The sequence below is a fragment of the Typha angustifolia genome, chromosome 10 (assembly GCF_048772165.1).
Source record: "Typha angustifolia cultivar Huaian chromosome 10, ASM4877216v1, whole genome shotgun sequence".
In the NCBI taxonomy this organism is placed as follows: domain Eukaryota; kingdom Viridiplantae; phylum Streptophyta; class Magnoliopsida; order Poales; family Typhaceae; genus Typha; species Typha angustifolia.
Window position 1 is genome coordinate 5881786 of NC_133248.1, and position 12293 is coordinate 5894078.

Genomic DNA, 12293 nt, shown 5'->3' on the forward strand with positions numbered 1-12293 from the left:
TGCGATGTGGAGGAGGGTGGCTTGGTGGAGGTGCGTGGCACCTCTACTACTGCCACAGCATGCAAGGCATGCGAGGCACGAGGCTGGCTGCAGTGTGGTCGGCCATGTCATGCCCAGCCCCTTTTTTTTGGTACTTGGGTTATTACATTTGTCAATGGCGTTGATGCCACTATATCTCTGAGGTATAAGCGGCTACTGTGATGATGTACTTTTTGTGGTCATATTGAACATGCTTTTGCCGATTGCAACTCTCATCTATCTCTTGCGGCTAAGATACGGCTTGATTATCCTTCTCCATTGCACGACCGATTGCTCTCTATGCTGGAACCTAAATTCCATGATCTCTTAGTCACACCGCATTTGGGCAACTCTCTCTGGTACACTGGCTCAGATAAAGGAGGATCCTTTTCCTGTAGGTGTGATCTGGCGGGCCTTGCTGCATCTTGCTCGTCAACGGGTTCCCCTCGCCATTGTGCTTCCATCCAAGCATCTAGACCTATTAAGATGATGGAATCACTACCAGATCTCAATTCTAGTAGACTTTGTGGCTTCTTACATTCGTTAGCTCCTAAGTTCAGTGCTTCTTCACAGAGTAAGATGGGACCTGCATTTCTTCATACGCAGAAGGCGCCTATCTTTGATCTTGTAGGATGCCAAGTTATTGTTAAGGAGGTTATGGTGGATCACTTGCCGGTATTGCCACTGCCAGCACCTCCACCGATAGATATGAATTTTTCTAGCCCGATGCAAGTCATGCCAAGCACATCTCCTAACTCTAAAGGGCAAATGGAAGTCTACCTCACAGCATGATAGGTGTTCTTCATCTCCTATCAAGCTTTTGAAAACCATTATGAAGCGCAATTGTGTTAGAAGTGTGGCGAGCGTTGCTTGTCGCACGACCAAAGATGAAAGTAATAGGTTACGGAACAACTCCTTCAAAATCTAGATTTATTGCAGGAAGCAGTCCGCATAACCGAGGGAAAATATTCACTAAGTATTTTTTTGTAGTCAGAAAATTACGAAACTAATGGGATCGATCCATAACTCCTTGATCTATGCTTTTTGTACTTACGTCCTTCACAGATTCGAACTACAACTGGGATGAAATCATGATATAGTGCGGATGATATTAGTGATGACAGGTGGAGTAGATGCTAGTGTTATGGATAATAATAGAGGTGAGGGTGGATGGCTGATGTTGTTTAAGGGATAAAGACAAAGGGGAAGAAGTAGTCGAGATCCTAAGAAAGAGGGGGGGCTCGATAGACGAGGACATTAGAAGTTAGGAGAGACCTTGCCAACGGTAGAAGTAATAGGTTGGTGAAGTGGGAGAAAAGAGATTATGGTAGAGAGACAAGAAACTAATATTCTAATAGCATTTTGATTTTGGCTTTCATCTACACCTTTATAAAGCCTTAGTTAACAAGCCAAAATAACAATTATTAACCCTAATTCTAGTGGACTCTCGCTGATCGCATTTGAACGCACAAAAGGCATTCTCTATCGATGTGAACCTGATGCAAACGTTCGAACGCGGTGTTCGTTCGAACGCGGTGTTCGAATGCGCTTGACCGCGTTCGAACGCGCATTTCGCATTCTCTATTTTTGTGAACCTAATGCAGGCGTTTGCAAAGGCATTCGAAAACGCCCCGTTCTACGTTCAAACGTGACCTACAAAAAATTTTTTTAATAAAAACAAATAACTAATACAATAAGAAAAGACTAGGTATCATCTCTCTCATTTGTCGAGTCCTCCCTCTTCCTTAGGATCTCGACCACTTTTTCTCCTTTGTCTTTATCCTTTAAATAATATTAATCATCCACCATCGTCTCCATTATCATACATAACTCTAACATCCACTCCACCCATCACCACCACCATCATCTATACTATGTTATATTTTTGTCCCAATTGCAATTCGAATCTGCAAAGAGCATAAATACAAAAAATGTAGATCAGGGAGTTACGGATCGATACCACTTAGTTTTATAATTTTCTGACTAAGAGAGAATATTTGGTAAATATTTTTTCTCGGTTGCGCAGACTGCTTCCAGCAATAAATTCAGATCTTGAAGGAATTATTCCGTAGCCCTATCAATATTCCAATTTGACTGAACGTAGATCCGACTATAGTTTAAGTAACTCAAATTGTAATATAATGCTGATGGTGCTCAAATTTTGAAAGAGGCTCAAATTGAATGAGAAGGTTATTAAAGAGGCCTCTAATTGAATGAGCCTACCCAACCCAGATTCAAATCCCTACGACACCAATTTAACTAGGAGGTTATTAAATTCCAATTATTTCTTTTAAAAAAAACCAAATTTGTATAACCAACTTAGGTGAATAACGTCTTTTGTTTGAGACCATCTGAAAAAGATCGACTTGTCTTTTTGCATGTCTAACTTGAATGGTTCGGGATAAAATTGATTTTGGATCAACTTTAATTTTATTATCTTAGCCGTCCAACGGCCTTGCAGATTAAAATTTGAGTCGAGCAAATCTCAAGTTTGATTTTTGAGTTTTCAAAATTGTCATCTTTCAGGTGAGTAAATAAGTGGATTGGTTAAGTCACATTGATGTTGGAGATTTGAGGAGAAACGTGCGACTCGCCTATAGTATGACCCATCAGAATTTAAGTGTGCAATTCAGTTCAATCAAATACACAATATGCATTCTTAGTCAGTAAAAGAAAGAAAAAAGAAGGAAAAAAAAATTGTGAAACTCAACCAAGCAAACAAATTAGATGGGTGAATAACATTTACTTCAAGTAAGTGCTTAATACATGAACTGTTTCTATTCAAATGGTTGGTTCAATCATATAAAATAGACCAGACCTGGAGAAATTATCCCACCTCACAGATTGTGAATGGCAAGTAGCGGGACTTCGGAAGCTTTCCTATTGATAAGGCAAGTAATACCAGAGCATTCAATGATCTCTGGATTCTATAAATTGAAGGAATACATAAGAAACATGCCATTAAGTTGAAAGTTGACCTTGTCTGCATATGGTCCATATGAAGCAAAACAGAACCGACATCCACAGAAAAGATATCACAGGCAAGCAGGATAGTAGATCATCTTCAACAAATTCCGGACTTTTATTTAGCAGAAGTTGGTGTACACGTGAGAACCAGATGTAACTTATAAGGTTACAGTGCAGACCTTGAACAAGCTGCGCAGAATTCTCTGCTCACTTTTACCACTATATTGTGATCCAATAAGATCAGATTTGAATTCTTATGACAATATTATCTCATATCTTGCTATTTAAATCCGTAGAAATTGAGCTAACCTGACCAGTAGGAATAAGCTCAGGTTATCATCTGCCACTCTTTTGCTAGAGCCACCAAACAAACTTTTCTTTGCATTGTGCATATGTCAGGAGTATTTCTTTTTTTCTCAAATGCGGTGAGAATAGTGGATTCTATGCGGCATGCAATTCAGGCACCTCTGAAAATCTGACATGGCAGCACTTTTACCCTAGCAAGGATTATACAAGACAATCAGTATTGCAGTCTCATAACTACAAAATGCTAAATTACTAAATAAGGCCTTCATCATGGGATTTCCATTGACGTTTTTTTTTTATCTTTGGGAAGTTTCAATGCCAGAATTGACTTCCTTCCCAAAGATAAACGAGGGAATGGTCGAACAGCTGGGACAGTCGGGATTCTATTTCTTCCGTTAAGGGAGATTCCGGAAAAGATGGAATGGGAAGACGTGTTTCCAGTACGAACAAGAAGCAGAAACGGGTGGAGAAGGGGAAGGACCTCTTTTGCCCAGTTCCTCAAGAATAACAATCACCATTTGACTATCTTCAACTAGGACATGTTTTGATCAGCAAGAAATGCCAAATATTTTGCTCGCTCCCTCTTGTAACGTTTCAGTTCTTTGATAGCTGCCAGCAATACATGCAAAGAAACCGGTGCAAAAAAAGGCTGTCAACATCAAATGAGAAGAAAAATCATTAGTTCCAATGAAGATGATTCAAGTTGCAGAAAGTTAATGCCAGGAAAAAAATATCAGTATGGTCATAAGAGAACTATTTATATACAAAAAAACAAAACTAATGGTGTTTACATGGCAAGGATCACAAAGTTTACATAGTACTGTTTGAACTATTATGCACAAAATTCATTACTGGTGTTTTCATGGCAAGGATCACAAAGATTAGATAGGACTGTTTAAGAAATTAGGTTTCAGTACCTAACCTGAAGACATGAAGAAAAGAATTTACCAATGTTTTGAAAAGTGGCTGTGGGTGGTGAGCAGTCACCTCACCGCCCAGTGCCTCGGCAGAAAGTAAGTGACAAGGCGGTGTAGTATTTTTAATATAAATAAATAAATAAGTATAGTATATACAGAAATTTTAATAGTGCACTAAACCAAAACACTAAATAACATAATCATATTGGCTAATTACTTATTAGTGATAATTGAATAACTGAGAAATCTGATTACTAACTCTAGTTTATTCACATGAATCACACTTCAAAATCCTCTAATCAGAAATTATATACTTAAATAGCAAGCAATTAGTAATTCCCCCAATTAATAATGCATGATAGTGAAAAAAAAATTCCTTCTTGTAATCTTAATTCAATAATTCATAAACCAATTAGCAATTAACTCCTCTAATTTCTAATTAATTCCTATAACCGTATATCATTGCAGATTAAGAATAATTGAAAAATTAAGCTAGGGAAAATTGGGAATATTTAAGTATGGGAAAAGAAAACAGTAAACCCATTGACTCATAATGGGAGAGAAAAGGAGGAAGAGAAACTGAGAGAGACTAAGAGAGAGAGAGAGGAGGTGAGTATTGCTGTGAGAGAGTTTAACTGAGAGAGTGGGAGAGAGAGCATTGCACAGTGTCGCCCGATGCCGTCAGCCGCTTATCGCCCTCATTGTGGTCACCACCTTTTGCTACCGCCGACTATGGAAAAGCTTGTTCTAGGGTTTTCCGGTGAGAGATGTCTAGCGCGCGCGAGAGAGAGAAAGAGAGAGATCAGCGTGGCATTTGTTTTTTTTCATATTGGTTAGTTTTATTAAACTCGATCCACTATAAAATCCGACCTGCTCACTAATAACTGTATCTCGACTTGGCAAGCGAAACACTGGCCCGCCAAGGCACTTGGCCTCCTTTTGTCAGCGCCTTTCAACATGGCAGTGCACCGCCTTGCCATGGCGGCCGTCTTTTCCACTTTTCAAAATAGTGGAACTTACAAGCACCATAATGTGACTTCAAGATTCTTGGGCTCATCTATTTACATCTAGTTTTGATGCTTCAATTTTAATGTTTTCCATTCTCGTACTAGCAAGGCTAGGTGATGGACAAGTTAGTTATAACCTTAGAATGGAATTTAATGCAGATGAATAGAGTCGAGTGATTGTTTGTTGAACTATTCAAACAGACCTGAGTTCCTATCTAACTGAAAACTGGAATTTATTGCTGATCAATAGAGTCGAGTGATTGTTGAACTATTCAAACAGGCCTGAGTTCCTATCTAACTGAAAGACAGCGATGACTCTCCAAAGAAGAATGTTGATTCATGATCAGATTATTTCAATGAATAAAGCTTGGATTTTCTAATCAAGGCAGAACACAGAATGATGATCATTCATAACTTCATAAGAAGCTCACATGGGGATTTGGAGGCTTTCAGTGCATACTCATCTAACATCACACTAGTAGAAAAAGAGTACTCAAATTTGATTCCAATAAAATAATCTTGCATAGAAGAGAATATAAATAAGTAACATATAGATAAATTATTACCGCATTGCAAAGCTTAAGATAATTCCATTAGAGAAAATACTAATTTGGAACTTTGTGTTCACAAAGAACACCATAAGGGAAGGCATCAAAACTACTAAAAGATTGAAACAGGACTTAGAAGCCTTAGATGAATATTAAGTACAGTGAAGAAATAAAAATAGATATAATGCAATACAAATTTCGGAATTAGAATAGGAAAACTCCAACATGTTGCATTTAAAAGGTCCAATCCTTTTTCCTACATAGGTAAATAAGATCACCAAATAGGCAAATACCTTTTGTTACTATATAGCCAGTTCTGTTTCTCATGCAATAACTAAAACTAAAAGTACCCACAGATAAAAGAAGCATTTAATTAACTAGTAACTAACCATGTAAATTGCAAAGTAATGCTCGATGGATGAATAACTTATTGACATGATGGAAGGATGAAAAAATGCATCCTCAGCTAAGGCCCTTGCTTTCATTGAAGACACTGAAAGACAACATAAACGGTGAAGCAAATTGTGTATCCAGTTTATCCATGATTCAGAATGAAGAACAATTTTTATAAGCTCACCAGCTGATGCATCATTTATACCAAGAGAGGCATTTCCTTCAGCTAAATTTGCAGCTTGAAGTGAAAGCTTTACCTGTATAACAAATATCAAAAGCAAAAAATATAAGACAGTGTAAGATCTCCATGAGTTTTTTAATATCTCAGGTCAGGATGCCTCGGCCAAATAATCTTCTTCCTCAACTCCTATTCCCTATCAATTTTCTAACCCCTCCTCCTATCTCACTCCAATCATCCACACTCTTCGCCTCCTCAACCTTGTTTCTCTCTCCTACTTTTCAGATCACCATACAATGGTAATTCTCATGCTAGCAAATGCCAGTGGAGACATTGTGCATAGCAGCACAGCAATCTTTTGTAAACAGCTACCTATCATTTTTTTTAAAAGGGCACCCTAATGCATGAAGCTCCTATCTCAAAGGGGGAATAGGAAGGGGAGCACACAATTTTACTCTCATTTTTTGAGGCTGTTTCTAAGACTTAGAACCCATAACCTCTTAAATGCAAAGAACATGTCTTCCAGTCAAACAGAGTGACGCCCACTGAATGGGACTCCTCTTTAGAAGGTTCTAGGGAGGGGCAACGTATGTACCTATGCTCTCAATTTTTAAGAGGTTGTTTCCAAAACTTGAATCCACGACTTTTTGGAGGGAAAGAACATAACTTGAAATCAAACTAAGCGATGCCCGCATTTTTCTAAATTGCATTTAATAAATAACTAAATATAGCACTTGATCAAAATGCTGAAAGTTAGATTGCAAAATAATGGCAATCACTTATCATTTTTAGGAATGCTTGACTAAATTAAATCTCTCTCCATTGCCATGTTATTTCAGATAGGGCCAAAATTGGAAGGGGTGTATTTGTGAAAGTTTTGTCTTGAGGGGTGAAAATGATACCAAATCGTAGTTCAAGGGAACAAAATGTAATTAATTATTAACCTTAAAGAAAATTGTGTAGCATACAAATTTGCTTGCAAGAAGTGGATAATTCAAGGCACAGAAAGCAGGACTATATCTCCAATAGATTGTAATTTATGTAAAAGGGAATAAAGGACACTTAATGCGTTGCGTAAAATGGATAATGATGTTTTTACAAAGTTATGTATGACGCCATATATTGTTGATGGTTGGATAGTTTGTAAATATGACCACCAACTATATACATAAAACTTATAGGACAATGTCATCCATATCTCTTCCACAACATAAATTGGCTCCAGCATATGAATTTATGGACCTAATTATGTATGATCTACCATATATTGTTGATGGTTAGATAGTTTGTAGTTATGACTTCCGTCGAATACACATTGTAGTTGGGAAACCTCCTTCCCAGCCATACCTTCATTCTCTTCCTCCTCTGATCAACATATTGGAATAGGATCTACACAAAGAAAAGCACTTGACCAACTGTAGACATTGGAAAATGTCATCCATATCAGTTTCAGGCATTGCCTATTTGAGTGCACTCAAAACTGAATCTTACAATGTGTAAACATGTGTCGACGAAAATTTGTTTGATGGCATCCCACTTGAATGGACAACTGGAGATCATTTCTAGAAAAATATCAGGCAAAATATGATTCAAAGTCTCATACGGAAGTGTTGTTCTCATGGTTTCGGTTGTGGATCCAAGGCTAGTCTTGAAACTAGCAGCTAGCATCCAGCCAAAATGTACCCAATACCTTTTCTTTTTAGTATGATAATATGATTCAGACTCCCAGCAAGACTTGGCATGAACCCTACGTATACGAAACTAACATTTATCCCATTACTTAAAAGTTATTACATTTGGCGTGGTACGATGGAAAATAAATAGAAACAAGAATAGATTCACAAAGATTAACGGGTTATACGTGGCCTAAATCTAATTCATTTAACCTCACTCCTCTTTGCCCTAGAGGGCAATTTTTTCCACTTACAGACTTAGGCCAAGTATATGATCTACTATCTCATCTCCATTATACACTATTATATACTATGCATTAGTAATCCAACACATCTCTCTCCCTTCCTCCCTCCCTCCCTTCGCCACTCCCTCCCTCTCTCCTATCTTGTCTCTATTATACTCTTTATATACTAGTCTCTCTCTCTACACACATCCATATAGTGACAATAATCACCAACATGTTCACATTTTTTATAATGTTATGCGTCTTTCTAATTTCTTGAGTTTTTTAGATTGAAAGAAGATTGATTACCATGAAAATGACCAAAATGTCTTTGTATTCTAGTGATCAAAACCAGATATTCAAACCACAAGATAATAGCTATGTTCCTTCTTGTCTCTATCCAGAATGACCTTTGAATAGTTTTTCCAAAACATTGGGTCCGGTTACTCGAAGAGCATTTGAACATCATATAGCAAATTAGCAGCACAGTAGAGATTTCAAAACAATGTTCAAACCAGCAATGGCCATGTCATAGGTACGGATCATGCCGACCATCAGTTGTGCCATAAAAGAAAGAGAGAAAAAGGTAAGGGATACTCACCTTCGCCTTTGCAGTCGCCGATCGCCGCACCCGACGAAGCTCGAGCAACGGTGATGGCGAAGGCAAGCAGCGATCGGCGATGGATAGCTCGACGACAAAGTTGATGGCGTGCGGCGAAGTCATTAAGAGAGGTATCATGCGGCAACCCTTGTGCCATGTGCCGATACCTCGTTAGAACGACCATCCATAATTCGAACGGCATCAAAGTGCGTTCAAACGCCAGCACAGAAATTGTGAATTCCATTTAAGAGCCATTTGAATGGATTAGTGGGTGTTCAAATGACATGCATGCAGAATCAGTTTTGGAAGGCTTTCAAGGTTGGATCATTTAGGATGACATCAAATTTGAACAAGAGTTTCCTTTGCTGATTGTATGGTCCAAATCAAAGCTATCACAGATTCACCACAGTTGATCCACATGCTTACCAAAGTTGGTTGAGAGTAAAGGTGATCCCTTGGTCAAAATTAAATCTGGACAACGACTTACTATTGAAGATCTTTTGGTTCTGTTTGAACTTGGCTTCCTCACCTATATAAGGGTTATAACTTATTAAGGCTCTTTCAAGGACTATCCCCCATTCCCTCTACATCCCTCTAGACAAGAGAAGCCCTAGAAGCCTAAAGAAAAGGAGTTCATATCACATCTGAGATCATCATCACTACCGGAATTCTATTATAAGATCTCAACGGCAATTCATCTACGCATTCTACATCAGAGATCATCATCACTACGGGAACTCTATTAGAACATCTCAACGGCACTTCATCTACGCATTCTGCATCAGTGATTTCAACGTCTCGACGCAGTTAGATATGGGTAATCCAAGTTATAGGACATCAACCGGGGTCAATCTACTTTGATAGGAGTAGTTCATTGTGGGGTTTAGCAAGCAAGAGACGAACTTCAATTAATAGTTGCGAGTGTCTAATGATAGGGATTGTACGTGAATCATGTATCTATGTTATTAGTACAACAGATTGATCCATGTGTAATCGAATATGTGGTTTTTTTCTTCTCTAGAAATAGAAAAGTCTACCAAGTCAAAATCGTTGTGTTCGTGTTGTGAAGGACTGAAGGTTATCTAATTGTTTATCTTGCTTATTATGATTTAGATCATACACATGATAATTGACATGATCAATTAGTATGTATAGGTTTCCTTAATTATACTTGCTAGTTGTGGTTCATGAAATTAATAGATCTCTAGGTGGTGCGTACTTGTGATTATTCTACATTTGATTCATATCTAGTGGGCTAGAAGAATCTTTCAATATCAAGGTATTTAGATTCTCAATCTTTCAATTAGCATCAAGGCCTCATAGAACTTTCAGTCTACAATCTCAATTCTAAGAAAAGGAATTTAGACTGTAAGCTGCTCACAAATTTTCAATTGATTCACAAGATAAGATCAGTACAGGTGTCTAGTATAAGGAGAATTCTCAGAACAGCTTGCACTAACAATATTTATTTCTTAAGCAGACAATATAGAACAGGGATGTGAAAAACCAAAAGATGTGAGACGCACCTGTTTTCCTATTTCGTCCATAACAATCATTCTCGGAAGTGATTGGACCTATATAATATATCACAAATTCAAAACATGAAGTTTGTAAAGAATGAAATAAATATATGTATTGCTCTGAACTATAACAGAACAAAGTCCACAGAGAAAACGTGGTACGTACTAAGCTGGAAAGAGACTCAAGGGTAGTGAGACATGACCGAAGATTAAAACATGCATGATGTCGGTATAACATATCCAACTCCCTGCAAACAATGGAACAATAAATGTTAAGACGGTCAGTTCCCAAAATTTTAAATGCTCTGAGAGCTACAAAAGCTCACTTGTAAGAATGTGATAACTGAACCAAAAAAAGAATTCAAAGAAAAGAATGACTAACTTCATGAAAGAAATAGTGTTCAATCCAGTATCATGTACAGCAAATGGAAGTGACTACTATATTTCATATCAACATACTTTCTTAATATTAAAAAAGTAATACTTCAAAATAACAAATTCTTCCTGTTGGAATAATATTTTTAAGAAGATTTCTTAAAAACGAAATCATAGTTCAGATTTACAACTCCTTTAGAGCATCAAGATTGCATCCAGATAACCCATATTATCCCATTAATTTTTTTTCTTGGAACGCTTTGTTCCAACAATTGTCGAAAACATTTTGAACTTCCTAAATTTGAGTTTAGTCTTTAGCAAATGCATCCTGGAATTTAAGCAAATAATGAAATGATAAAAGAACCATAAATGCTGCCAAATAATATGTTGAGGTTTGCAAAATCTGTAGAAGTTAGACAGTACAACAATTGGCATTATAGTGTCCTACAATATATATCCTCTAGAATATTGAAAATATTAATTGTATCAAATGAATGGTCGAAAAGCATAACAATTTTGCAGCATTAGGATAAATACAAATACTCTTGACATGAAAGAAACTAGAATTACTTCCTCACCATTCTGTGAAGCCTGTTTCACTGACTATAAATTTTGATATTTCAGCCTTGTCAACATAAGTTGGCCTGACACCAAATAAAACCCGGAGTTGCCCAATGAAGACTTCAATTAATTTCTGGAGGTCCTGTTTATGAACATTCATTGGTAAACCACAAACAATTATTAGGAGCATCTGGGATAGAAGAACTAATTTTACAGAGAAGAATTGAAGAACACAACTAGTCCTTGTTACTGTTCATGCGCAACAGTAGCAAGAAGCTTATGCTTTTATATCACCAAGTATTTTAATCTAGACAAATAAAAAGAGCTACGCCAGAAGGGATAGTAAAGTATGGGCGTTAATTTTTCTCTATAAGCAAACTACAAGCAAGGGAAATCTCCATTTGTTCAAGAATATGACAATGCTATATCCCATTAAATAAGGAACTAAAATTGCACAACATATGAGACACATGTTCTCTAAATGGGAACTACATTATTCCTTCCAGGTGGTTGCAAGTTGCAACCATTTGAAATTAAAAACGCTATCATTTGATTTACTATACATCACAACCAAACAAGAGGAATTAATCATCTAAACAAAAGAGCATGTATCCTAAACTAGTCTAACTTGTTAATGTTAATCCAAATAAACATAAAATATCTCTTATTCTTGTTGTGCAACCAATCTCTAGAATAGTGTCCGAGATCAACCAAATTCATTATTGGCATGCTTCTTCCTTATCTTTAAGAGTAAATATTGAAAGAAAAAGATTATTGACAAAAAGCATGTATCCTAAACTAGTCTTTGTTAATGTTATCCAAGTAAACATAAAATATCTCTTATTCTTGTTGTGCAGCCAATCTCTACAGTAGTGTCTGAGATCAACCAAATTCATTATTGGCATGCTTCTTCCTTATCTTTAACAGTAAATATTGGAAGAAAAAGATTATTGACATAATTAGCTCCCTAATCTCTCCATCTGATAGCAAGTTCTAGTTTCTTCT

General features: G+C 37.0%; 1 protein-coding gene across 1 annotated transcript in view; it reads right to left on the reverse strand.

Annotated features, from left to right (window-relative positions):
• Positions 1 to 3081: 3081 nt before the first annotated feature.
• The window catches only part of LOC140768229 (uncharacterized), a 38005-nt gene continuing 28793 nt past the window's right edge, over positions 3082 to 12293 (reverse strand). The window contains exons 9-15 of the mRNA XM_073108425.1: positions 11306 to 11430; positions 10519 to 10600; positions 10359 to 10406; positions 6341 to 6413; positions 6153 to 6256; positions 3773 to 3940; positions 3082 to 3482 (exon numbers count right to left, since the gene is read on the reverse strand). Coding sequence (XP_072964526.1) covers positions 3824 to 3940; positions 6153 to 6256; positions 6341 to 6413; positions 10359 to 10406; positions 10519 to 10600; positions 11306 to 11430 — 549 coding nt within the window. The 3' untranslated portion in view covers positions 3082 to 3482; positions 3773 to 3823. The remainder of the gene's footprint in view (positions 3483 to 3772; positions 3941 to 6152; positions 6257 to 6340; positions 6414 to 10358; positions 10407 to 10518; positions 10601 to 11305; positions 11431 to 12293) is intronic.